We start from the raw sequence: 25,758 nt of genomic DNA, 5'->3' as shown, positions 1-25,758 counted from the left end.
GTTTCAAACATTCCAACAAACACTCCCAGAATACTGTCCCACTATGCAATTTACTCATAATTTCCGCCATGAGTGAAATTTAAGTTATATAGAAACTGAGAGATCTCCACCTTAAGTCTTTTAATGGATACTGACTAAACACTTTCAGAGTTTTTTTTTTTTCATACATAATATTGGGTTTCATAATGCTAAATATACATTACATTCATGCTGGACATTCATACACACGATTAAGACGTCAATGTAGTGTAGCCTACTACTCTTTAAAAGTGTTGAATAATATATACTTTCACATACTATTCTTAAAAAATATTTGGCCACATAATGTATCAATATGTATTCTTTTACATTGCACAGAAGAAAGCAAGCCATACAGATCTGAAATTACATGAGGGTGAGCAAAAACTAATTTCTGGGTAAACCATCCCTTTAAAGCCTTAATTATTTGCATGAATGCAGCATATACAGTAAGACGACAATTCATTTATATTAACTACACAATGGATCCTGTTTTTACTTACTGTTCCTAGGATGTAAGTACTGCCAGGAATATTTGTATTTTTTGCATCCTCACACCACAAAACCATTTAAAGGAAGTAAAGAGTGCAAATGAAAGCAAGTGTTGCCTAATTAATATATTTAATACACACCATGCTTTACATAATATACACTGTAACATAAAATGTTAAAATGTTGAAAAAGGTAATGTCTGTGTTATTTTTCAACTATCCATATTTAACAGGAATAATTTTAGTATTGAATACACCATAATCCAAAATACCACAAGAAAACAAAGCACATATGACAAACTTTATTCACAAAGCAAGTCAAAATATAAAATTCAACACAATGAATAATCAATGTTGCCCTTTACAACTTAACAGGTGACATCGCTAGGGCAATTTCAGTACATCCTACAAAACAGCATAAAAGTATCACAAATTAGCCCACTGAAGACATTATTTATGAAAAGTGGCTGGAAAGCAGTGACCTAAAAAAGCTTTTCTTCTTACAGACAGAGGGCAGTCTTGAGCTAACGTGTGAACTAGTCTGAATTTGCAGCATGTGTTTTGCTTTTGTGTTACATATTAAATAAAAAAAATAAGTAAATCAAATCAATCAAGCCACGATGGGTCCATGGCATCATTATTCATCCAATGAATTATTTTCAGACTTCTCTGAAGCTCACATTAATTCTGGTCTGCATTTGAAGGAACGTGACTGTCTATACACAAAATGTCTACTTTCTGTGAGGTGCTACACCCTTTTTCAGCAGAAGGCTTTAAAACACTTAAAAATGCCTATAAGAGTTTTAACACTTTTGAAAATCAACAGAAAGCAATAACATCAGTTCCATTTGCAAAACACTGTTGTATAGAAACCCGCATACGCAAAGTTGAAAGCACTCACTGTTTGCTCCTTTTCATATTTCTCTCTCCCTTTCCACGTGCATTCCTCTCTGAACACTTCTCAGTTTTACACATTGTCATTTTCGTACCATGTCTTACTCATTTAGCTTATAATAGCAAACTCTTAAATAGCGAGTGTTTACTATTCCTAAGAAAGCATTAAAATGTAATTTCTTCACTCATATAATTTCAAGAGCATTTAAATGTTAGGCTGCTAAAAGGATGTGAAAACATGGGTTAGCAGAGCAGGTCATTCATTTAGGATCCAGGATCTGAGAGGACTGACACTGCATGGTTGATATCACAAAGAAATATACACCATTTTTGAAAGTTAGCGAGGCAAAATGTACAAGAAAACGGAGAAGAATAACTTTGTACTTATGTGTGTCTAGACATGTTTCTGTAAAACTTTAAAACCTTTTTGTTTTTTGTGAAACCATCTAGCCAAGTAGTTCTCATGAAGTGGTATGTGGTATGCAGCAAGACCCTGGAAATGTACACTGTTAAATAAATAAATAATAATAAAATGTCCATGCTTTATTTCTAATGTCAGATTCAAATTTTACACATGCATAGCCCAGATTTTTACAGTTGCAGAGTGGGATGAGAATAAGTAATTTTCACGAAAAATTTTTGAGGGGTCCACACATTAAGATGACCAACGGATAGACAAGATATTATTATATTAAGTCTTGGGCTTGATTTCCTGAAGGCAAGCTTAAAGAGGGGTCTGCTTTTGATTCAGGATTGATAATGACATCAGTTTCAAGTGCCTCTAAAAAAGAAGGGAGAAGTTTTAAGACAGTCTTGCTCTAAATTCCTAAAATAAACGTATTATTCAGTATTAATCTGAATAGTAATGCAACATTTGGAATGGTTTGTAAAATAATTAGTTTGATCTGGATTAGAAAATTTCTAAATGTAGCAACTGTCGTGCACCTTTAGATCTGCAAAGATAGTGACTGATGATGATTTTGGAGCAGAATGATTTATTTGAACTAGGAATATTGATATTAATCAAAGCATCGCATTGTGTTTATGTTGCTCATAGTGCTTAAGCTTGTTCACCGAGAGGGAAAAAATAATTGTCAAACACTAAACAACAGTGCTATTAGTCCAGTTCGGTACTGTACACAAGTACAGTAAGAGACAGTTAAAGTCTTCCTTTGGTGCGATGTCAGTCTGCTAAATGATACTGAAGTGTGTGATGTCTAAATAGCACTCAGCACTCCAAGTAAGGACCTAAAACGTATATGGACAACACAATATGATATAACTGTGTTTTTACATAACAGGCCTACATTTTTTTTTTTTTTTTTTTTTTTTATATTATACAGGTTCTATAGGGATTTTGTGTAGTTTTGTGAAATGTGTGTGTGTGTGTGTGTACTCAAAGAGATCAATGTAACAAATCATTACATCTGAAAAATCTTTTTGTGGTGCCTTAGAGAAGAACATTTATTTTGATGTGTTAATTTATTAAAACACATATAACATACTTAAAATATAAACTGTAGTGTCTTTTTAATATTACATTTAAAGATCTTTTCATTTTAATGTATTTTAAAAGTACTAAATTGGATTTTTAGTATTACAAACATATAAATACAAATCTTTTAAAATTAAATTTACATTACATATTATTATTATTAAATATATATTTTAGTTTACCACAAATACTGGTCAGTATATTTGACAGTATACTTTAACCACATTTCAAAGGCAAAGTAATTATGAAATTATATACATACTGTAGATACTCAAAGTAAAAAAAACAAAAAAAAAAAAAAAAAAAAAAAAGCACACTAAAAATATTTTCATTAGATGCAAATATAAATTATAATATATTTTCAACAGCATTTAACATTCAAGTAAATATATTGGAATAATATGTACTCTTTTTCAAAGTATACTAAAGCTGAATTCTTTTTCACAAGGGTATCCCTTTAAGAAAGAGAACTGGCAGACAATTTGATGACAGTTAGGCAAGTGTGAATGTTAGTCTGTTGAGTACACAACACTGTTGTTAAGGGAATTTATCTAACCTATGTAACTCCAAAATTAAAAGAACAAAAACAATGATTTATATTTTGCATAAAGAAAATGAATCATATTTTAAGACCACAATCATTTTAAAGTGTTATGCCATTATTTTCACGACAATTAAGCGCATTCCCATCCCCACCCCCAAATTCTCATTACTGTAATGCATCCACTTTACTTTTGAGATATAATTCTGATTATTTTCAATGATGATTTTCATTAAATTCTCATTACTGTAATAAACATAGGTGGAGTGTGTGTAAGGCTGGCGAAAGCTAAGTCTTCACTCAAAAAAAAGATTTTTCAGTTTTGTTCACTTTACCTGAACAATTCATGTTGAATTAATGCCATTTTGGCTATTTTTCATTTCAACATGATTGTGTCATGTTAAACTGACTTAAAACTGTCACTCGTTGGTTTAACATAAAGTTTTCATTTTGAAAGAACATGTTTCAATCAAGTACTTCAAAATAAGTTTTACACTTCCCATCATGCTTTGCACAGGACTGGATATGGGGAGAGAAAATGTTAAAATAAAGTGTTATTTTATGCAGTTTTTTATAAAATGTGATAATAAGGAGACTTTTTCATGTCTAATGCTCTATTATGTGGGCATTTTAAAAGACTTTATATTGGTGTATTTTGTGCGAGTTACCATTGTGGTGAAGTGTGGAGCTTGTGGTTGGGTTGAGGACCTGGTTAAAAGAAAGTCTAAAATACTTAATTTAAAGAAAATGCAACTTTAAGGAGAGTGCTAGTGCATGATGTACACATAGTAACATCCTTAAACTGCAAACAACTAACATCATGTGTAAAGAAAAGTTATATCTTACTTGCTAATGTTTTTATAACACTTTGGCTAAACTTGCATGGACAGTGGTTCTACATGATGTAAACATATTATCTCTACTCAGATATTTCATGTAGGATGAACTAAAGCAAACTGAGTAAACTCAATTAAAAGTAGACATGTCCTTATAACTTGATTTATTCATGTCCAAATAACATGGTACAAACATGTGGAACCACTGTCCATGATAGAATCATGTTCAGCCAAAGAGTCATTTTTTTGAGTGTTGCTCTGACCACGGCATGACGTGTGTATACATGACTACAGATGTCAGATGACAGAGAATACAGCTCTGGGATAATGTGGCTTGTAATTGCTCGTCTAGAGTGAGTTTCTTGTCCACAACACACATTCCAGCCAATAAGAATCTGGAATTTAGACAGAACATGGTGAAAAAATACATACATAATAATGTCAAATACGTTATACGTTGTTCCTCTTGACAATGATATTTTTTTCTCATTATAGCAATGAGAATTTGGAAGGGAAATGCGCTCAACTGAAAATAATGTCACATTGTAAATAATAATAATAATAATAATAATAATTTGTTGATGGTTATAAAATAAGATTCACCCAAATACATCAGTAAAAAAAAAAGAAAGAGAAAGAGAGAGGGCGCTCAAGTGATAAACAAGCAGGACAGCAGCCTGATATTATGCATTAATCAACCAGAGAGAAATTTTTGTACAAAGATAATAAATTGATGCTGGGCAAACTTACAGTCTGATGGTGTTCTGTTGGGTAATTGTGTGTATGTGGGTGCGATGTGTGTCAGGCTGGTGAAGAGGCACTGGTTAGATGCTACAGTTTGCTGGTGGTGGTGGTGCAGCGGAAGAGGTCAGTTGTTAGCCACTCATTTCATTTTGTTCTGGCCACAATCTAACCTCATGCAGAATCTTCAAAGTTGCCCTGCAAAAAGAAGCAGAGAGAATAATTATTGTATCCAGATTTTTAAAGACAAGTAGTTCAACATGGGAGAGTTAACCTTTTCTGGCTAATAAAGTTCCATATATTAACTGTAGGCTATATTTTTTTAATTAAACGGATCCCTTTGACCATTAAAAGAATACTAGAACAAAGATATTGTTTTTCTCAGAGGATGAAGCCTATCATTTTGTCTCAAATGTATGACTTGATCTGGATAATGAACGCTCTAAAGGCCCATTCATTCCAAGAATGATAACGATAACTATAACTATAAAGATAACGTTCCAAAAATCATTTCAAATTTAATAGAACAGCAAAGTTCACACCACGACTATAATGATTGGAATCACTTTCAGAATTATTATATTTTTACAGCTGATGAACGATATAAAATACTGACAGCTAATCAGACTTCATTCAAATTTAAAGGGCTTGCGCATTTGAAGCAGGTGACATTATGGAGAAACAAACAGACATTGCACAGCAAACATAAAATTACCTCCGGATAATGCTGATGACATCTACTGGCTGAAGTCGTGTAAATGCAATAAGAACTACGAAAACAAACAGTTATTGTTAACTGGTGTGGAGGCAATTATAGTTATCGTTGTATTTATAGTTATCGTTATCGCTCTTGGTGTGAACGGGCCTTAACAGATGCAGGTAATCACACATGCTCAGTCAATAATGTACTTAATTAAACATTATACTTTAATATTTCCTGTCCTTAATGTTGACTGGTGAGTAGCCATGCTTTATTTGCGGTAAAAAAATATATACTTTTTTTAAAGGACTGTAAAACATGGAAGTTTTTGTTACGGAATATGTAACAGAGGCATATGCGCATATCAGCAGTTACAGATTTGAATCTGTAGCAGGAAAATATAGTTACAAGAGGATTTCACTGTCAACTGTTGTATAAAAGCATATATTGTATAGAGCCATATGGCACTTCTGCTCTTGTATAACTAAACACAGGTAAAAAAAAAAAAAAATGTAACCCTGCAATCACCTAGAATACCTCTGTAACCTCTAGTGTTGTCACGGTACCAAAATTTCAGTATTCGGTACCGATACCAGTGAAACTCCATGGTTCTCGGTACCAATTTCGGTACCAAAGCAAAACACAAAAATATGCTAATTTAAAAAAAATAAAACTTTTTAGTACTAAAAATAAAACCAATGCCATTCTTTATACTTATTTACAATTGTGTTTAAAGTTTTTCTACAAGTTATATAATTATGAAAAACAGTAAACAAGTTTCACCCAAATTTTATTTGTCTTTTAATTTATGAAATTTAAGCACATTTTATTTTTGGTAAATAAAGGGGATTTGCTATTAAAATTAAAACATGAAATAAATATTGTGATTCATTTCTTTAAGAAATAAAGTTTTATAAATTTTTTCAACAGTAGTAGCAGTATCACATACATGTTAATAGATAATAGTAATATTTCTAGCACAATGCCTTTATGTAAAAATTAACTTTTAGGCCTAAAGAATGCATATTTGTCATTTTAACTGAACTTAAGACTGGTGGTGATGCGTAATATATTTTTGGTCATTGAGGGCTTCTGTAAAAAAATAATAATAGATCATATTAATTATTATAAAAAGATAATAAGACTACTAATTCTACTATCATACTAATGTATATACAATACACTATGAATTGATGAGCTGCTGGGTTCATGAATATTAATCACGTTGTCTGCGTTCGGTCAAACTGATTTGCTGAAATCAAAACAGGGACGGTACTATTCAGCGCCAGTCAATGAAATTGCCAAATGAATATGAATAATTCTAAATGAACTCCATTATTTTGACAGGAGAACACAATAAGGAATAGTTTGCATATAGCTTGTCGATTCAGTGTGGTAAGACTCTCTCTCTCTCTCTTTGCATGTGTGAGAAACAGCGCTATTAGTAAAGCGACGGTGAGTCGTGCGCCTTCACAAAGAGTTTACAGAGCGTCAAATGTGCGCTGTGCGTCCATTGAGATGAACTGAAAAGTGCAGATGGAGAGAGAACTCTACAGTTTAGATGCTGAAATTAATGCAAGCGCCACGCGCTTCAGTCTATGTAGTAAACAAACCTGCACGTCTCTGCCATTCATTAATTCACACAGAGACGCGCAGAACACGGATTCATATTTCAAACAACTTTTGCGGCTTAACATTTACAGATAAGTTACTGGTCCATATGGAGATTTGATTTGATTAATTTATGCTAACTTTGACAAATTCCATGACTGTCCATATTAAAATGTAAGTTTAATTTTCATGACTGGATTTTGAGATTCCGTCCTCGTTTGCTGCTTTGCGGAAATCATAGCGCTGAACCGGGTTTGAAGGGGACTTCGGTACTACCGGTACTTAAAGAAACCTGGTATCGTCACATACAATTTTTTTTAGTACCGACTTGTTACCGAACTGACTTGGTCTTTTGACAACACCTTGTGCACAGTAGGAAAATAGCAAAATAAACATGTTTTTGAACGAAATTCCATAACTTCTAATGCAGTGAATGTTTATGCTTATCAACCAGTGGAATATCACATTCTATTATTTCTGACAACAAAGCACTTGAATGTAAAATTTCCGATAACATGTGAAGGCAGCATTACTTCATTTAATGTTATAGGGCCTTAAAAATGTAATTTATGTTAAAAAATATATATATATAAATTGCTCTTTTGTATTGTATGTTTATCATTTCAATTAATTAGACATGCTTTTTGATTAATACAATTTAATTGAACCATTAAGACAAAGTCTAGAAAAAAAGAGTAAAAAAACAGAACAAAGAAAAATTTAAATGGTAAACTGAATTTAGAAAAATAAATAAAACTGAGGAAGAATTTAAAAACAGGAAATGTAATTTTTCCAACAGTACTTTTAAATTTGTCAAGTGGAATTGTGTAAATTGTAATGAGACACACGCTTTCACCTCTTAACATTTGTCCTGTAATTGGTTCACCCTCAATTGATTAAGAGTTAGTGTCATCTGAAATCCTCATAAGGTTTGCATCAACCTTTTTATAAAAAGGTTTTCTGGTAACATTTTATAACATAAACGTATAAATAAAAAGTCATAATTTATTGATAACAAATTATATTCTAATGTAGCTCCTCAGCAATGTTTAGCAGAATGGTTACCAAGCAAAACAGATGAGGTTACAGAAGTGTGTTTATAGAGTATCTTACAACAGCATCGAACACTGCTAGGCCAATCATAATCAAGCATCGAAACTATCTATTTAATAATTGTATTATTTATTGTCATTTTTATGGATTTGTTTTTATTTATGAAAACCAGCATAAACTTAAAGCAATACTAAAAATACTACCATAATGAATAGAGACATAATATACACAAAATATTATGATGCAAGTTTGAAACTATAAAATATAAGTATAGAACTTTAATAATAATAATATTAACCTAAATTTATTTTATTAACAAAAGTGCTAAATTAGTAATGAAAACTTATACCTAGACCATCTCAGGATTAATTGCAGCATATACAGTATAACACTATCACAATCACAAAAAAGGGTAAGATTACAGTTAAAATCAATTTGATTTTTTTTTTATTTGACCAGAATTAATGCAAAACTAAAGCAAAGCTTTCCATCATGCATCCATAAGGTATATCACATAATAAAACACCAGTTCTTAACACTATGCACTATGTAAACATACAGTATAAAGAGATGGTTGTAACACTCTAACTTCCTGTCTTTTGCCATTGAGGCAGGAAGCAGTTCCCCATGGGTTATCACAAAGACACATTTGTGACAGACTTGTGGACACACTTCACCACCAATTACAGGGTCAAACACTGCTGAAGGAGAAATCATATGCTCACTGGGCCAGGTGTTATTATGCAAGAGAGAGATGAAAAATGGTCAGCCCGCCACACCCATCCTTTCCCTACCACAGCCGATCACATTCCCATTCCACACACACACACACATTCTCTCTGAGGTAAAGATAAGTGACTCTGCTGATTTATTTAATCAATGAAATGAAAGTCTGGCCTTTTTATTTCACATAAACTCCAATCATGCAAGCCTAGCTAATATTTACTTTCTAAACATGTTATGAATTCATACAATTGCTGGGGTATGTGTTATGTTTACAATGCAAATACTGCAAATTATACAAATATTCTCTATAGGCTACATGAAATATATATATATATATATATATATATATATATATATATATATATATATATATATATATATATATATATATATATATATATATATATATATATATATCTCCTGGGTGAAATATATATCATAGGTAGTTAATATGACAAGATGAGGGTAAGATAATGCATATATAACAAGTGTGTGTGTATACGTATATATAAATATATATTAATAATGTATTAATAGTGTAAGCCTAATGAATAATTATAAAAAAATATTTGATGAATAATAAACCTTTATTCATTTAATCATTATTTCTTACCCCAATGATGTAATTGTATCTTTCAATGTCAAAATAAAAATATATTTTTAGTCCACAAATCCTTCATTAACAAACAGATCAAAAAGTTGATATTAAACATAACATTTTTTCACAGACCACTACTTTCCAGAGATGCAAAATGGTATCAAATATAGCCTCAAAACTGTTTTGACTGACTAAATATAATAAAAAATATATATATTTTGCACCATATTTGTGAAAAAATTATATTAGAGTAGTATAGTAGTGGTCATTTTAAATCAAACTAACCTTAACATATTTTTCTTGATTGCACTGTAAAATATTAAGACATTTTTACACACAGATTTAAATTATAAAATTTACTTCAGAGGATATAACTGAGCTCCGCTTGCTGAATTAAACAAGCAATATCGTTAGGACATTTGACAAAGCACAGCAGCACACTAGAGTCGAAAAAATCATATTTACAAGATGACCAATTAAAGAAATCATGACAGCATGAAATCCACAAGTATTCTATTCTGAACACAGGCTTCTTCTCTCTTCCTCTCTCCACAGCTAACATTATGCACATTCTTATAGCACACTCTATTGTAAAGGATTGGTTTACCCCCAAAAATTAAGATTCTGTCAATATTTACTAAACCTCATGTTCCAGAGCAGTTCTTTTTTTGGCAAACAAAGGGGTAGGATTTTAAAGATTTGTACTGGTCACTCTTTTATATGCAACAGCATCGAGTAAAGCTTCAAATATCATAAGAGGACCATAAACATATCAAATATATAGTCCAAATGATGACTAGTGACTTGAGAATTTTTTTTTTTATAAAAATTTGTTCGGACAAAAAAAGTGTAATTGCATTTATTATTGTTATTATTCGTACTATACATATTTAACAAATCATTAAAGAATTATAACTATATTATGTTTTTTTTATTTTTTTATTTTTTTACAATATTAATATTTATAATTGTCTTTTGTTTGCTTTTAAATGCTAAACCATAAAGCTTTTATCATGGTGGAAAACCACAGGGAAACCTCTCTTTTGAAATGCTTATCATTTGTCGACCCAAACTCACAGCACTTGCACAGATGGAGTTTGTGTGAGGCAGCAATTACCGCGAGCCACTCCTAACCAACTGAAAACACTGTTACCGTGAGCGACTCACGTGTAAAGATCACAGTGCAGCGCATTGTCAAATTTATACAATTACAATGCTGTCTTTACAATTTGATATTCGCGCTATATCATCATCCTCAGGCATTGTTAGAATTAACAAAAAAAGTTACCGGCCTGTAATACTTTCTCATTTCCTCGCCAATGCAATGATTTGAAGTCTTTTGAAGTCAAACTTGCCATTCCAATAGCCCAAACTTGAAATCATTATTCACAGAAAAAATTATGTCCAAATGATTGCAGTTCTGGTTGGTGATGCAGAAACACTGATACTGCCTTACCATCATTCACAGACTACAAGCACTTTGCAGGCCATGTTCTTCCACAAGTATACATTTTGATTTATTTTGAAAGCTTAACCTACATTCAAAACAAGGAAGAGGACAGGCCCAGTGTGACACTGTCAGATCGCAGCATTTCAAACGTGACTAAAAGCCCTAAAAAAAGATACAGTCCTTGGAGATTTGATGACCCTTTACATTACCTTAACTCCACTGCTTCTCCTTTCCCTCTCTCGCTGAAGTGGTTAACCTGAGATTCGATTTATTCTTTGTCTAGACCAGTGTGTCATTCCCATGTTCTGGCTCTGTGAATGGATCCAGCATCAGTAGGTCCCAGTCACCATACATCGAGTCACAACAGCAGCTGGGGTGCTATCCTCACAAAACGTTATCCCTCTCTCTTTTCTTATTATTTCTGTAATAAGCATTTATTCTACATGATTGACAAAGACAATAATTTTGTCATTGAAAGCAAAAAACATCTTAGATGCTGGAAAAAATGTGTAACATGTTATTTAATAGATCGATCCGACTCTGTATGAGCCACACTCCAAAGGTGCTGTAAAATTCGCACAGCGATATTCGCACACCTGTGACCACACATCATTCAAATTCTATATTAATGCAGCAAGTTGCCTTGTTGCTTGACAACCATAAACAGCCTACATTATTGCATTCCACCTGCACAATTTTTTAATTGATGTACAATACACAAAACAGCACACTTTCATTAAACCAATAAAACAATTTTAACTTTTATGATTTGATGACTACATTAAACATGCACATACTGTATAATCAGTGATATGACAAGCAGTGTAGTATGACTTTTTCTGGTTGATACCGCCAACCAAAAAATAAATAAATAAATAAATTCATACTACAGTAAGCAGTATTTGAGTTTCTTTCTAAACAGAGTTATGGTTTGTGTTTAGGGGCTGGGTAATATGGCCAAAAAATGATCACAGTAGGATTTTTCATATCAGTCTACATTGATGATTATCACAGTAAATTACACATTTTCATTTCTTTCAAGTTTAAATGCAGATTTTTGCTCTTTAAGTGTTTTATACTACTCTTTATGGTCAGAACATGACAAACACTTCACATTTTCTAATTCTTTACACTTTTCAAGTCATTTTCCTTAAATATCTAAATTTAAAAAATAATTTCTTCGTTTTTATGTTCTAACGGTGATATTGTTTCAAATTATGACACAGGTTTGTATTTTATTGCCTGATTGATGACGGGTATCTTCAACACAGTTTGTAGTGCAGGCAGCAATCCTATTAGCTTTTTTGTATCAGAAATGCACATTTGCATGCACAGTAACTTGAGTTGACAATAGTAGCTTTAGTGAGGATGTAGCTGTGAATTTATGCTCATCATCAAAAACAGTAATTATCAGTAAAACCTGCAACAACCTCATATTTATTTGGTGGTAATTATTTTGTTTTGAGTTTTATTAAAATTGTTCTTCCATAGTAGCGTACATTTAGATCATGATAACCACAGTTAAAAGCACACATACAGTACATCAATACCATGGTAAAAGTATAACTATATAGTTTCTAGGTATTTGTATGGAAAATAGTAAGTCTATTTTTAACAATATATCTTAATCACAATTTTTTTTTAAAATATATTCCATTACTCCTTTCATACATTTGATACATGTATACATTATAGGGATAGTTCACCAAAATGAAAATTCTGTCATTGATTACTCACCCTCATGTTGTTCCAAACCCGTACAACCTACACATCGTCGGAAAATAAATTAAGATATTTTGGATGAAATCCAAACGCTTTCTGGTTCTACAGCAACGCAACTACCAAGTTCAATGCACAAAAACACAGTAAGAAAATCAATAAATTAGACCATGTTACAATAGTGGTTCAACTGTAATTTTATGAAGCTACAACAATACTTTGTGTGCTCAAAGAAAAAAACAATTATTCAGTTACTCAATGATTTCTTCTCTCATGACATATGCCTGTGGTGCTGATGGTGCAGGAGCTGGCATTCTGACACAGAACACGCATGCGCTGCACCTTGTTTACAAGCAGAGGAATGCACATGTATGCATCATGGCATTGTCGTGAATGGCGGTGGAGACTGACCAGAAAAATTAATAATTGAATTCAGATTTATTTAGTTTCTTTTTTATTTACTTTATTTCATATGAAAAGTATTCTCGTAGCTTCATAAAATTACAATTGAATGACTGATGCCACATTAACTATTTTAACAATGTACTTACTACCTTTCTAGGCTTTAAACATGTTAATTCCAGTGCTGTCTACGGAGGGCCAGAAAGCTCTCGGATTTCATTTTTCATTTTCATTCATTCGGATCTTAATTTTTGTTTTAAAAATAAACAAAGCTCTTACAGGTTTGGAATGACATGAGGGTGAGTAGTTAATAAAAAATAAAAAATAAAATTGGGTGAACTATTTGATCAAATTTGATATGAATATCCAATATTTCTGCCATAATACTATGGTGCAGTTAGTGTTAGTAAATCCATGGTAAATTATGATGATTTGCACATTAAATTTAAAAAAGCCTTCTGACTGTATCATTGCTCACAGTGTTTTTTCATGTTTGTCATTTGTGTTCTTCGCTGAATTTGAGCACTTCACACTGGATCTGTTAGTGTAGTGCTGTTTAGTGGCTGCGTGAATGAGTAAATCCCTCTGCTCTAGTAAGCTCACATTGTGCTGCGATTTGGACTTTGAGTCGAGCGAATAAATGGTCTGTGTGGCGCGGTTTAAATGAGCAGCACTGTTCCATTCCACTCTTTTGGAGCATAAACAAAATGTTGAACATTTATCAAGTTCTTGTTATTGTTTTATCAAGGAAAATTATCGTTAGCATTTTATCACCTGGTCCTAGCATGCATTGTTCAGATGTCTTTCATCATTGCCATTACATCTATGTATAGATGCCACATTCAACCAGTCCAGATACACTGATGCGTTCGGCATCTTGAAATGGATGTCGTCACTCACAATAAGAGTCAATGAGTTTCAAAATGCAACAAAACTGTGCAGCATCCGGTGTAAAACCAGATCAATTTAAATTTCTGAAGAAATGGGATGACCTTTCACAGTGTGTTTTGAATATGAATCAACTTAATATACTTACACTTAAGTCAAAGTAAAGCTACCTCCTACTTGGAAATAACGTCTAGGATGCTGTTTGAAGTAATATTTGACCTGTGAACTCATGCCAGATCAATCAACCCCGACTTCAGCTAGACGTGTTACTTGACATCACTGCATCCAATGAGCATAGTGTGGAGGTACCTCGTGTCAAATTTAAAAACATTACATATTAGTTTTATAAAATGATGCCTTAATTGTTTGCCTTGTCAGCTGTTTTCAAAATGAACAAAATGAATCATTAGGTCAGTATTTTAATGTGATTGATGTGATATGGTTTAGGTTAGGGTTTAGTTGTAATGGTTAGGGTGGGTTCATGTGGCCTTCAAGTGCTATCATAATTATAGAAAATACAAGTTTGCTAATAGTAAAATTAGATATGAATGCACCTCAAGTCATATTAACTACTGGGAACTTCTGAGATAATTTTGATACCAGAGTTTCTGAGTTGGGCGGGCCATGAACTTTAAACATGGTGGAGGGGACAACCATTGCTGCTGTCAATGCTATTCTTTATTAGTTTTCCCCACAACAACTACATCATGTTGTCTAGTCGCTTAAGTAGTGTATGCATAGGCTATATATGAATGATCATTTGAAGCATATTGTATGTTTTATAAATAGCGAAATAAGAATGTATTTGACTGAAATTTCAGAATCGCCATAAAGCTGACATTGTCTGGAGCAGTGAATGTTTATATCATTGTCAACCAATGGGATGCTACATTTTATTATTTCTGACAACAAAGCACTTGAATGCTACGAGCTCAATCTCTTTCTTCATAAGTGGGAAATAGTAAATTTAGTGAAGTGAAGGCAGCATATGAGATAGGGTCAACAGTGTAATTACAGATATTAGATGTAACTACGGAAAATAATTACAGATGTAATCAAATTAAGATATTAAAAAAATATATGTAAAATAAGTATAAAAAGATTATTTGAAATGTTAGTACATAGTAGTTAACAACACAATGTAAAGTGGGTCTGTGTATTGCTTTAATCAATCTTTTTAAAAGCTCTTCATATTATTCTAATCGACGGCTTATAATTGAACTGTGACAAACAGTCATTTCTAACAATATACAAATTAAAAGATGAATTTGTTGCCAGGGAAAAATCAGACATGGCATATGACAATCTTTGTACAGTCTTTGTAAGTATCTAGGCTTTCTTTTAATATTCCACAGTGTCCTTAGAAAAGGTTGATATTTGTACGAAATGTTGATGTTTGTTTCTTGAAATACTGGTTTTATTTACCCATGCATATTTTCCATTGTATTTACATGCCTCTAGCAGACAGCACAGATGCATGCAATTAAAAATGTTTTTTTTTTTTTTTTTTCAGAGATGTAACACTGAATTTCACAGATAACCTTTCCACAAACAATGCAGTCTTTGAATTCTCAAAATCTCATCAATTTTTCATTTGCCCATAAGACAAGACTACTTTCTAGATCTTTTAATTGGTCTCTTTCATATGACCGAAAACACAAAACATAGATGGTTAAAATGGATGGCTTTACAATGTCATAAGCCTTGTCTGTGATACACCATTTATAAGTTGGAATGTACAAGTTGTTCTCTTTGCCAGACTGCACCATATTTGCCTGATAGCCGAGTGTGTCTGTGTGGAGAGTAACCAGTAACCGTCAACACATGCCAGGTGCCAAACCTCCCCCTTACTCACCAAACTCACTTGCCAATCAGCCTCACCGACACCTAGAATTTATTATGTTCTTGTGTGAATGTAAGAGTGAAAAAACATGATTAAGATCAATTACGCTCTGCACCAAAACTGAGAAATCTCAGACAAAGTTGTTTGTTATTTTCTTTAGTAAAATGCTTAAGAACTTAAAACCTGTAGAACTTGTTTGTTTTTAATCTATTTTTAAATTGATGGGCTATGTCTATCATACCAATGCTTTGCTTTGCTCATTGTACGTGTGCCGTTTACATAATGTGTAGTATGCACATTTTCTTTAAAGTATAGGCAATATACCACATTTGTCAAAATGTGCGGTAAACAAAAGAGCACAGTCCATGTTATATTGTATCCCACAATTTGTATCAACTTGACTTTCTAAGTGCGGTGTGACAAATGAATCACATGTAATATTAGTCACTATTTTTCCACATTTTTGTGGGATGTTACATACGACAAATTCAAATATATCTTTGTGTAAGACAAGCACATGCATGCAAACTCACATTTATTGCAATACAAAATACGGCATTCTCTATAGCTGGCATTATCACACACTGGAGACACTGAATTTTTTACTATCACAGCCATGTAAGAGCACACAGTATGCAAAAAAAAAAAAAAAAAACTAATAAAATCTGTCCCTGTGTTCAGTTTCATTCTAATTTGCTCAATCACCATTAGTCGCTGTTGCTCGTGTCACTAGAAATTGACAACTCTTATAGAAAAATAAATGATGTTTGGTCACTCAGTGAATCACTGACAGTATGAACCTCCTCTTAAGACCTTTTTAACTAGAGTGCCTGCATGCTTAAATTACTATGTCACATCTCACAACAGCAAAGTCATATATAATCAACATATTAAAGTATAATATATCTTCCTTCAACACTGCACTAAAGGAAATTAATAAACATGACCACTAAAAAAAGTCTTCTATAGATCAAAGCAACACTCACCTTGGTCTTTATGGTTGTCTTGTCTTGTGCATTGCCAACCCTCACAGATTTATCCTATTACAGTGCGTTTGTTTATTAATGAGATGTATAATACACTCGAACATACAATATTAGCCACTCATTCCCCTGTGTTCTGATCAACAGGGTTGTATTTTCTGATTGTTACACCAGTCTATGCTTTATTGGAGTTTGTGCCCTTGCATTACAATGACAAAAGTAATCCTCCCCATATTGCCGCAATGGCACAGTCATTGTGTAAGATAAAGTTACAAAATGCCCATGAACTTCAGAAGTCAGTAACATAACCCAGATAGGCCTCAAATTAACCCTTCATGCAGTGATACGACATCACTTTCAAGCTTAATATACTACCAGAAATAAAGATAGGTAAATAAATGAGGGTGAATTTGCCATCTTTTATACTGCCTTGCAATGCCATGAAAGTTGTATGTATCAACATGGTGCATTTTGCACCCATCCTACTCTGTATTGTTGGGTAACTTTTGGTGCAACGGATGCCTATGACTTGTTATGACTAGACATTTAATGCAAGTTACAACACTGCTGAACGTTAAAAAAAAAAAAAAATACAATTCTCAATGCATAAAAAATAAGCAGATGACTAATTTTATGATATGCAATGGATTTTTAATGTTTGGTCATGACCCAAATATGTGCTTTCGGCTTATTCTGTTTTATTCTTTTAGCACTGAGCATAGGTAGGATAGGAAAATAAACAGACTTTCACAACACTTCTCATTTTTGGTGTTAAAGGCTATGCACCCATTCAGACTGTGGTGCTAATTCTGGTGCTACTAGGAAGAAGCTAGACATTTAGGTAGATGGCAACACAGGGTTGTGTAAACCATAAATGAACCTTTGCAAGGTAAATGAAAATACGGCCAAATACAATTTGAGTATTTGTGATATAATGTTGATAATCTCAAAACAAAAACAAAAAAACTAAAAACTTGTGAATGCAAATGTGAATGGGGCCAAATTTTTTTGAGACATTTAAAAGCAGAAATGTGCCGCTTATAATTTAATAAAAGTAACCAACATTTGGTGATTCAACTTAACTTGCAGGAAACCCAGAATATTCCTTTAAATAGCTAGAATAAATATGGACCAACCGTAAAATGTACAAATTGTCAAATTTACTATCTAGTCTGTCACATGGATATTTTAGCAAATTGTTGGCCAGTGCAGTTTATGATAATATTAATAAACTGTAGTGCTTGACTTTAGCTACATTCTTGATAATGTACCTCTTAATGTTACCTATAAAATATTAGTTGATAAATATTTCAAATTAAATAATTAAACAGGCTACTTTATAAATGCATTAGATAATCTGCCCAACAAATTGTTTGACAAAACATCAACTACTCAGTGACAATGACAGTGACCTCAACCCGCAATCATTTCAGCCAGATGCAGATGTTAAAAGCCCTAATATGATAGAAACTAATTTTGATGGGTAATGTAGATCAGCCTGATATTAATATTGACACAGGTGTCCTGGTAAAAGAGGTTTATTTGCACCGGGCTTTATACTGAAGCCATGCAATATATTTTTTTTCTTTATCTCATGATCAAAACTTTTAGATAAAACAAAATTCCTTTTGGTTTATATCAGCATTAAGCGTGTTTTCTTGTGATGATGACTTATTTTTTATTTTTTTATACTCAACACTGTTTTTATTGTTCTCGAGGCCGCAGAAGCTTATCACAATTCTTCAGCATCATAGATGAATGAATTAGTTTTTACCTTGATTTAGAGATGCACTCCAGCTGAAACGGCTCTATGTCTGTCAGTGATTGACAACTTCCACATTAGTGTCTGACACTTGAGAAAAAGCTTGTCAGATATATCATCAAAGACAATATAGTGACCCTGAACGTGTAATCAGTTTTATTGCCCACCAACTTGAGGGACCGAGATGACTTCATCTCTACTGCGGGTAATTATTAAATTTATGATGCCAATGGCAAAGACGCCAATAAGCATGTGACACTAGGCCCATTCACAAAGCAGACAATTTTCTTGCAATAAAATTATCTTGTGAGAAAACAGTGTTTTGTTGTTCTGTAACTTCTATCAAAAGCTAAAAATAGCTGTCTTTTCTGCTTACTGTATATTTTACATTTTCCGAAGAAAAATAGAAATGGTGCTTGCTTATGTAAATTAGTTTTTAGCATATTGCGATGCAGTTGCTAAGGTGTTTTGGGAAGCTGCTTACTGCCAAAAGAGCCCAGTCATATCTGTTATTCTGGTCTCTAGATAAGGCTCAGATCCCCAAACTGAATGGTTTCAGATGCTTTATGAAGTTAAATATAAATTATTATAGTTTAAATTTGTATTAAATGCAATTAGCTGCACTTTTTCTGACTAGGTACATCTTCATGCAATTTCATAATAACTTCTAAAATACGTCTTTAAAATATGGTTAAATCTGGTAAATATGGTTACCACAAGCATTTATAATAAACTAAAATATACTTGAATGCCATTTCTATTGAAACTTGTAAGTCATGTGTTTAAGTGTAATTTGAATTATCCATATGTCATGATAAGGTATCAGTTTACACACTATAGTTCAATGTATAATTTATTTATATGCATGTGCCCATCAAAATATCTACTTCTTTAAAGCATGACACTAGATTTTTAAAACAATGATTTAAAATGTATTTTAAATTAAAACATTTAATTTGACATTAACATTTGTGTATTAAAGTGTGTTAAGAAACACTATTTAAGTACACTTAAAGATATTCTTTGTAACTTTTGGCCCATTAGCAGTTGAGGCATAAAAATACTGTCGCAACATGGTTTTGGTTATGGTTATTTTGGCTTGAGGTACAGCACTGTGCTTATGGTTACATACAGACGATCGCCTTCTCAGTGCGAATCTCACTATATCAAACAATATCAAAACTCCTCCAATAATGAAAAAGACAGATATCAAAAAAAAGTCTTATGACTTTAAAAGAACCATAAAAGAGAAGTCTTATGAGCAGGTGAGTAGCTTATACTCTGCTGTTGTTTTTTTACTTGTTTTAAAATAACATTTCAAAAGTTTGGCTACACTTAGATTTATCGATTGATATTCGTATCATAAAGTAAAACAGACTAAAATATAACTTGCCAAAGCTATTTATAGGCAGACCAAAAGCACTAACCGGTTTAGAAACTGGCATTCCTAACAACATGAACACTGTTCTGTGAACCTAGGCAATGCATTGCGTATGCGATGAAATGCAAACTATGTTGATTTGTGTTTTATTACAGGCACTGTAGCTTTCAATTTGCTTTTGTTTGTATGTTTTTTTTTTTTTTTTTTTAGCTATATACAGTTGTAACCTGACATCTTTTCTTCAGTTATAAAAATTACACACAAATGATTTCTGAGAAAACCATCCCACAGCTAAAAAAATCTAAATTTTATTATAGGCTTACCATAATAAAAAACCTAGTTTGGAAGGTGGTTTCATGATGTACTAGCTCATTATTAAAAATGTGTTAATTCATTTTGAAAAAAAAAAAGTTACACTGTGTACTATTAAGTGGCTTTTTATTTCATTAATATATTCAATTACAGTTTTAAAAAATATATACTTTTAAGATTTGATGTTCACTACAAGTGGAGATTTAATACAACTAAGCGTACTTCTTTTTCTCATTAAACCATTTGAGAAAGTCCAACCATTTAAACAAATAATATCATTCATAATTATTCATATACTTATCTATGCAGAAGATTTACACAATGATCATATTTGTGCTTTTCCTCTCCTGTGCTATTTTGCAGACACTGTAGCTGTAATGTTGTTATTCATATCATCACCATCAGAATACACATTAATTAACAACAGCATGGTAACAAGTCCCCAAAAGGTGATGAATTAACGCTAATGTAGTCCAAGATACATACTGTACTGCATATATTGTGTGTGCATCCTTTTGATCACCATCCACACTGCACGAATATATGCATGTGAATATAAATGGCAGAGAACAGAGGCCATGATCAAAGCCATGTTCTCAGTATAAACAAAAAGAAAGGCGCTTTGTCTATACCATGCAGCATGACAAACAGTGCAGACAATGAATACTTCATGCATATTGATACGGGTAGAGGAGGTAAACATTTTCTGATAAACACGCACACACATGCATGCAGAGAGACTTTAATAAAAGGAGCTCATTAGGGCACGCAGTATGAAGATCTTTCAAAAGCTTTTTAGGGATACATTAGATGTAACAGACATAAAAGCTTCACAAAACACTCCATTAGCCTCTCGAATATTTCATATATTTTGTGAAGCGTAACATTACATACTAAGTGGCCGCCCACTTTTTTGGTGGCCTTGATTTTGCAAGTATTTTCTGGATTTCAACAAATTCTTCAAAAAAGAGTCCTAGGCCTTGAACCAAACTATCCAGCCCTGAAGTGAATCACAACGTGACCAACTATGACTTGAGGCAAAAAAGTATAAAATTCAGAACAAAAAACATTACAGCATATTTTATTTTATAAGAGAATTAACTACATATCCCATGAAGCATTGTGAATGACATATTTGAATCAAAGATGGCAGTAAAATATGAAATGCTTGATTTATAGTTATTGTTCATGAGAATAAAAAGTTATTTTAGTTCATTTATATTTCTGTTAGTTTTCCCCATGAAAAAGGATCACTTACTTGTATTAATTGTACTTAACTGTATGTGCACTTGTAGTTTACTTCAAATCCTTAAAGGATACTGAAAAAATACTTTCAGATATTATATTAATGAAATGAAAAGCCACTTAAGTGCATTTAATTTGCTTTTTATTTCCTAAAACACGTGTACATTAAAATGTACATACTGTAAGTTTTCCCTTAAAGTTAATTTGAAATAATAAAATTATTGTATTTCCCATGCTTTAATGAAGTACATTTCTTGAGCACATTTTGTATTTGATAGCAGTTATAAATAACTGTAATGTGTTATTTTGATTTTACTTTTAAATTGAATTTAAAATAGTACTATATGGCAACTTGATTATTACGAATATGTAATTACAAATATACTCACATACACAACAAAAGTTTCAACAGAATTACAGTCACTTCAGAGCGTGAACATATTCCTACCTCACACAGACACATGCAGTAATGGCACTAAATACATACAATGCTGAACATTGTACAATGAATCATTTACACTCTGTTTCTCTCTTTACTAAATTCTGTCTTTGTATGTTTATTTTATTTACACCATATTTTATGAATATATTCTGAATTCTTGTCTTAATGTGTACGTGTATGTTCTTAATTTGTTGTTGCACTCTGTGATGTGAAACTAAGGTGAAAATTTCACTACTTAATACATGTGCCCACTAAAGAACCTTGAACCTTGAAAGTATATATTAGTTTAGCATAAATGCCTGTCAGTACATTCAACAGTTCAACCATATGTCAAAGACTATAAAGGTTATCATCAAAATGTTATATAACCTACAGTATAGTGCTGTCAAACCATTAATCACGATTAATCGCATCCCAAAATAAACATTTTTATTTGCATAATAAATGTATGTTTACTGTGTATATTTATTGTGTATATATAAATACACACATACAGTATATATTTTGAAAATATTTGCATGTAGGCTATATAAATTTATATAGTTATTTTCTTATTTTTGATATTATATATATTGTAAATATATTTAATATATAAACAAAACATATTTTCCTTAAATATATACTTGCATGTGTTTGTACTATATACTGTATACATAATAAATATTCACAGTATACACACATATATTATATAAACAAAAATGCTTATTTTGAATGCAATTAATCACTAGTTATATAAAAATGTTTTACTTAAGTGGGTGAAAAAAGCAAGTCCAGTTTAAACTACAGCAGATTTTCATTTAATTGTAATTAACATGCAGTTAAGTGTCCAAAACCATTACATTCAGTGTGTGCTTAAATATATTCTTTGAAAGTATATTATTTCCTTTAAGTATATACGTACCTTGTGAATTAGTAAAAAGTACTCTTTTAAGAAGTATGCTTAAGCTTCACATAAAAAACAATATTATAGTAACTTATAGTAAATAATATAGTGTTTTTCAACCAACTTTAGTGATATAAAAAAAATTACCTAATACGGTACTAAGTTTTCTACAACTATAGGGTATATTATTCTACATTACACTACAGTTTACGAGTATCCTACAGTATTTATTACAGTTTACCAGTTCACTATAGTTAATAATACAGTATGCTGTAGCATTCATTAGCAAAGTGCTGTAAATACTATAACATGTAAAGTATAACACTTTACTATAGTATGGTTCAAAAACACTATCATATTTGTTATAATTGACTATAATATTTTTTCATGTGGGGTGCATTTTTCACAAAGGTGTAGCAAAATATTTAGATACACAGGACAACAGAGCAGTTTGAGAGTCTAGCAAGGTCGATTCAATAATATAATTTGCTTTCAACGACATTTTATTTATTTCATTTTTTGCATAAAAAAGGGTCATTTGGTCTTGTGATATTAGTTTATACATTATGTTCAATGAGCGTAACACAACAGAACTTCAAAAATAATGACTGTTTTCCTACAGGTTGCCTGAACAACCCGCCTTGTCTGCCTAGAGAGTCCAGCCATAAACTCATGCCACTGGATAAGCCACGTTTCTATGCCAGACAGGTAGGGTGATTCAAAATAAACTAAATGCTTTAAAGGCATCACAGAGCCACAGCGTTTGTAGTTGTCTCTGCAAATTAAGCAATGATAGAATAAAGTATTTTACAGACATTTTAAAATGAATGAACCTTTACTTTGGGAACCTAGTGTGGTGCTATATTGATGCAGTGACACCGTTTCTATAATTCTGGGACACACTGGAGATCTGAGATGGGTTTTGTAGTTTCTCTCATAAACACTGCTGAAATATTGGAGTGATCGGGGGGTGGGGGGGGGGGGTGAATTAGGTAACAAAAGTGCAAGGAACCTGAACGTCAAGAATTGCTCCCAGAGATCACCCCAAGCACACACACACACACACGGGCAGGCGGGTGGGCAGCCATTCCCCTCCTTTCTGCCTGGCCACAGTGGGTGCACAGCAGCCGCCTACTACCTGCCCAGAATTCTAATCAGTCCAGGGGTCTGTCTGTCCCCCCCGCCTTCCCCGTCTCACTTATTTTCTCCCTCAGACTTGCTCCACCCACTCGCTCACCCCTCCGTCTCCCGCCCTGCCTCTTTCTCTGCCTTGGACGAAAGGGGCTGAAGATCCTTCAAAATTAATTAGATCCCTCCCCACCCCCTTTTTCCGGAAAAAAAAAACTGCACATAAGCACCCCCCCTCCACCCCTTCACCACCCTTGTTTTCCCTCTCCCAAAAATCTCTAATCTTAGAAGGGAATCTTCTGAGTTTTATGACAAAAAAGAAAAAGGAAAAACGACTGCTGGGAGACTACTGGAATGGTTTTCTGTGTGTTCCTTCACTGTCGCTCTGTGGCTCTATACGTCTGTCACTCAGTAACACAAACTGTCAATACGTCCCTAGAGGTCAGTTTGTCTGGAAGATGCTCAGACGGCTGTGCCCTACTGCAGCGACAAAGAGCACAGGGCAACGGAGACGAAAGAAAAGAATAATAACATGGATGACAGACAGGCAGAGAGGAAAAGTAAGAAAGGAGTCGAAATTCAGGTTAATCAGAGACGCTTTTTAATGAGGCGGCCATCTCATAAAGCATACCGTGCAGTGACTGGAAATCATTTTTATCAAGCATGGGGGGAGAAGGGGGGAAAACAAAGACAGAGAGGCAAGGCAAGAAAAAGGTGAGGGTGGGGTGTCGGGCATAGAGAAGGAGGGAGGGGGGTTTCTGGGAAAGGATGTCAAGCATTTGAATAATATAAATCTCAAATATGCAAATGTGACTTACAATGTTCGGCATTCACACATTGTCCTTTGCCTCTGAGCTTGGTCTTTAATGGCACACAGCAGAAACAATAAGAGAGAGAGGTGGTGCCGAGAATTTATTTATAACGCTACCAAACTATATTCGTATAAATCCTACATAAATATAGTAATGATGCCGAATTGTACATTGACCTGCTTTTCTGTCCAAATACTAAGTGCTTTTTGATGCTGTGGTATCCATACAGTTTGTTTATAGGTGTTAATAGCCTGTAACGCAAATGTCCTAACGCCATATCAATCTCAGTGAAAGTATTTTTAAAAACCACAAAAATTAGCTAAGGAAGCAAGAAAGGAACAAATCAAGAAATGAAACTAACAGTATCTGTCTTGTCTAGATTTTGGCAGCACTTGTGGACAAGAATAATTCAGACCCAATGAATCACTGTTACTCGCTGTGACATATTTTTCCTTGCTAGTGGGTTTTAGTCAAGGTCAAAATGAGAAAATGTCCTTACCACACACATGCACCCTGCAACCTATCACATGCAACAGTGAGCTCCATATTTCTAAAACTTTTTGGAAATCCACTGAATGCAGAAATCATTACCATACTGATCAATCAGACGATCTTGTGAGAATTAGATTAGCTTGACCTATTGTCAGTTTAGTAGCCTTTTCTATTATTTACTTCATTTTCTATTTTCTAATATCTTAATGCATTAAACATTTTCCAAAATAAGTGTTACACATATACAAATTCAGCTATTATGTGTCAGTCTTCATAAACTGTAAGTAAGCTTCACTAAATTCAGTGGGGTTC

General features: G+C 32.9%; 2 protein-coding genes across 2 annotated transcripts in view; one reads left to right on the top strand and one right to left on the bottom strand.

The window, feature by feature from the left end:
- LOC128012867 (cerebellin-2-like) overlaps nt 1–25,758 on the bottom strand; it is a 636,721-nt gene that overhangs the window by 159,610 nt on the left and 451,353 nt on the right. The gene's annotated exons all lie outside the window — the stretch shown is intronic.
- LOC128013122 (neurexin-3b-like) overlaps nt 24,806–25,758 on the top strand; it is a 22,718-nt gene continuing 21,765 nt past the window's right edge. The window contains exon 1 of the mRNA XM_052595834.1: nt 24,806–24,856. Within this exon, the coding sequence (XP_052451794.1) occupies nt 24,806–24,856 (51 nt within the window). The remainder of the gene's footprint in view (nt 24,857–25,758) is intronic.

The sequence above is a fragment of the Carassius gibelio genome, chromosome B24, assembly GCF_023724105.1.
Source record: "Carassius gibelio isolate Cgi1373 ecotype wild population from Czech Republic chromosome B24, carGib1.2-hapl.c, whole genome shotgun sequence".
NCBI lineage: Eukaryota > Metazoa > Chordata > Actinopteri > Cypriniformes > Cyprinidae > Carassius > Carassius gibelio.
Note: the sequence above shows the minus strand (reverse complement) of the source record. Positions and strands in the feature narration are given on the sequence as shown.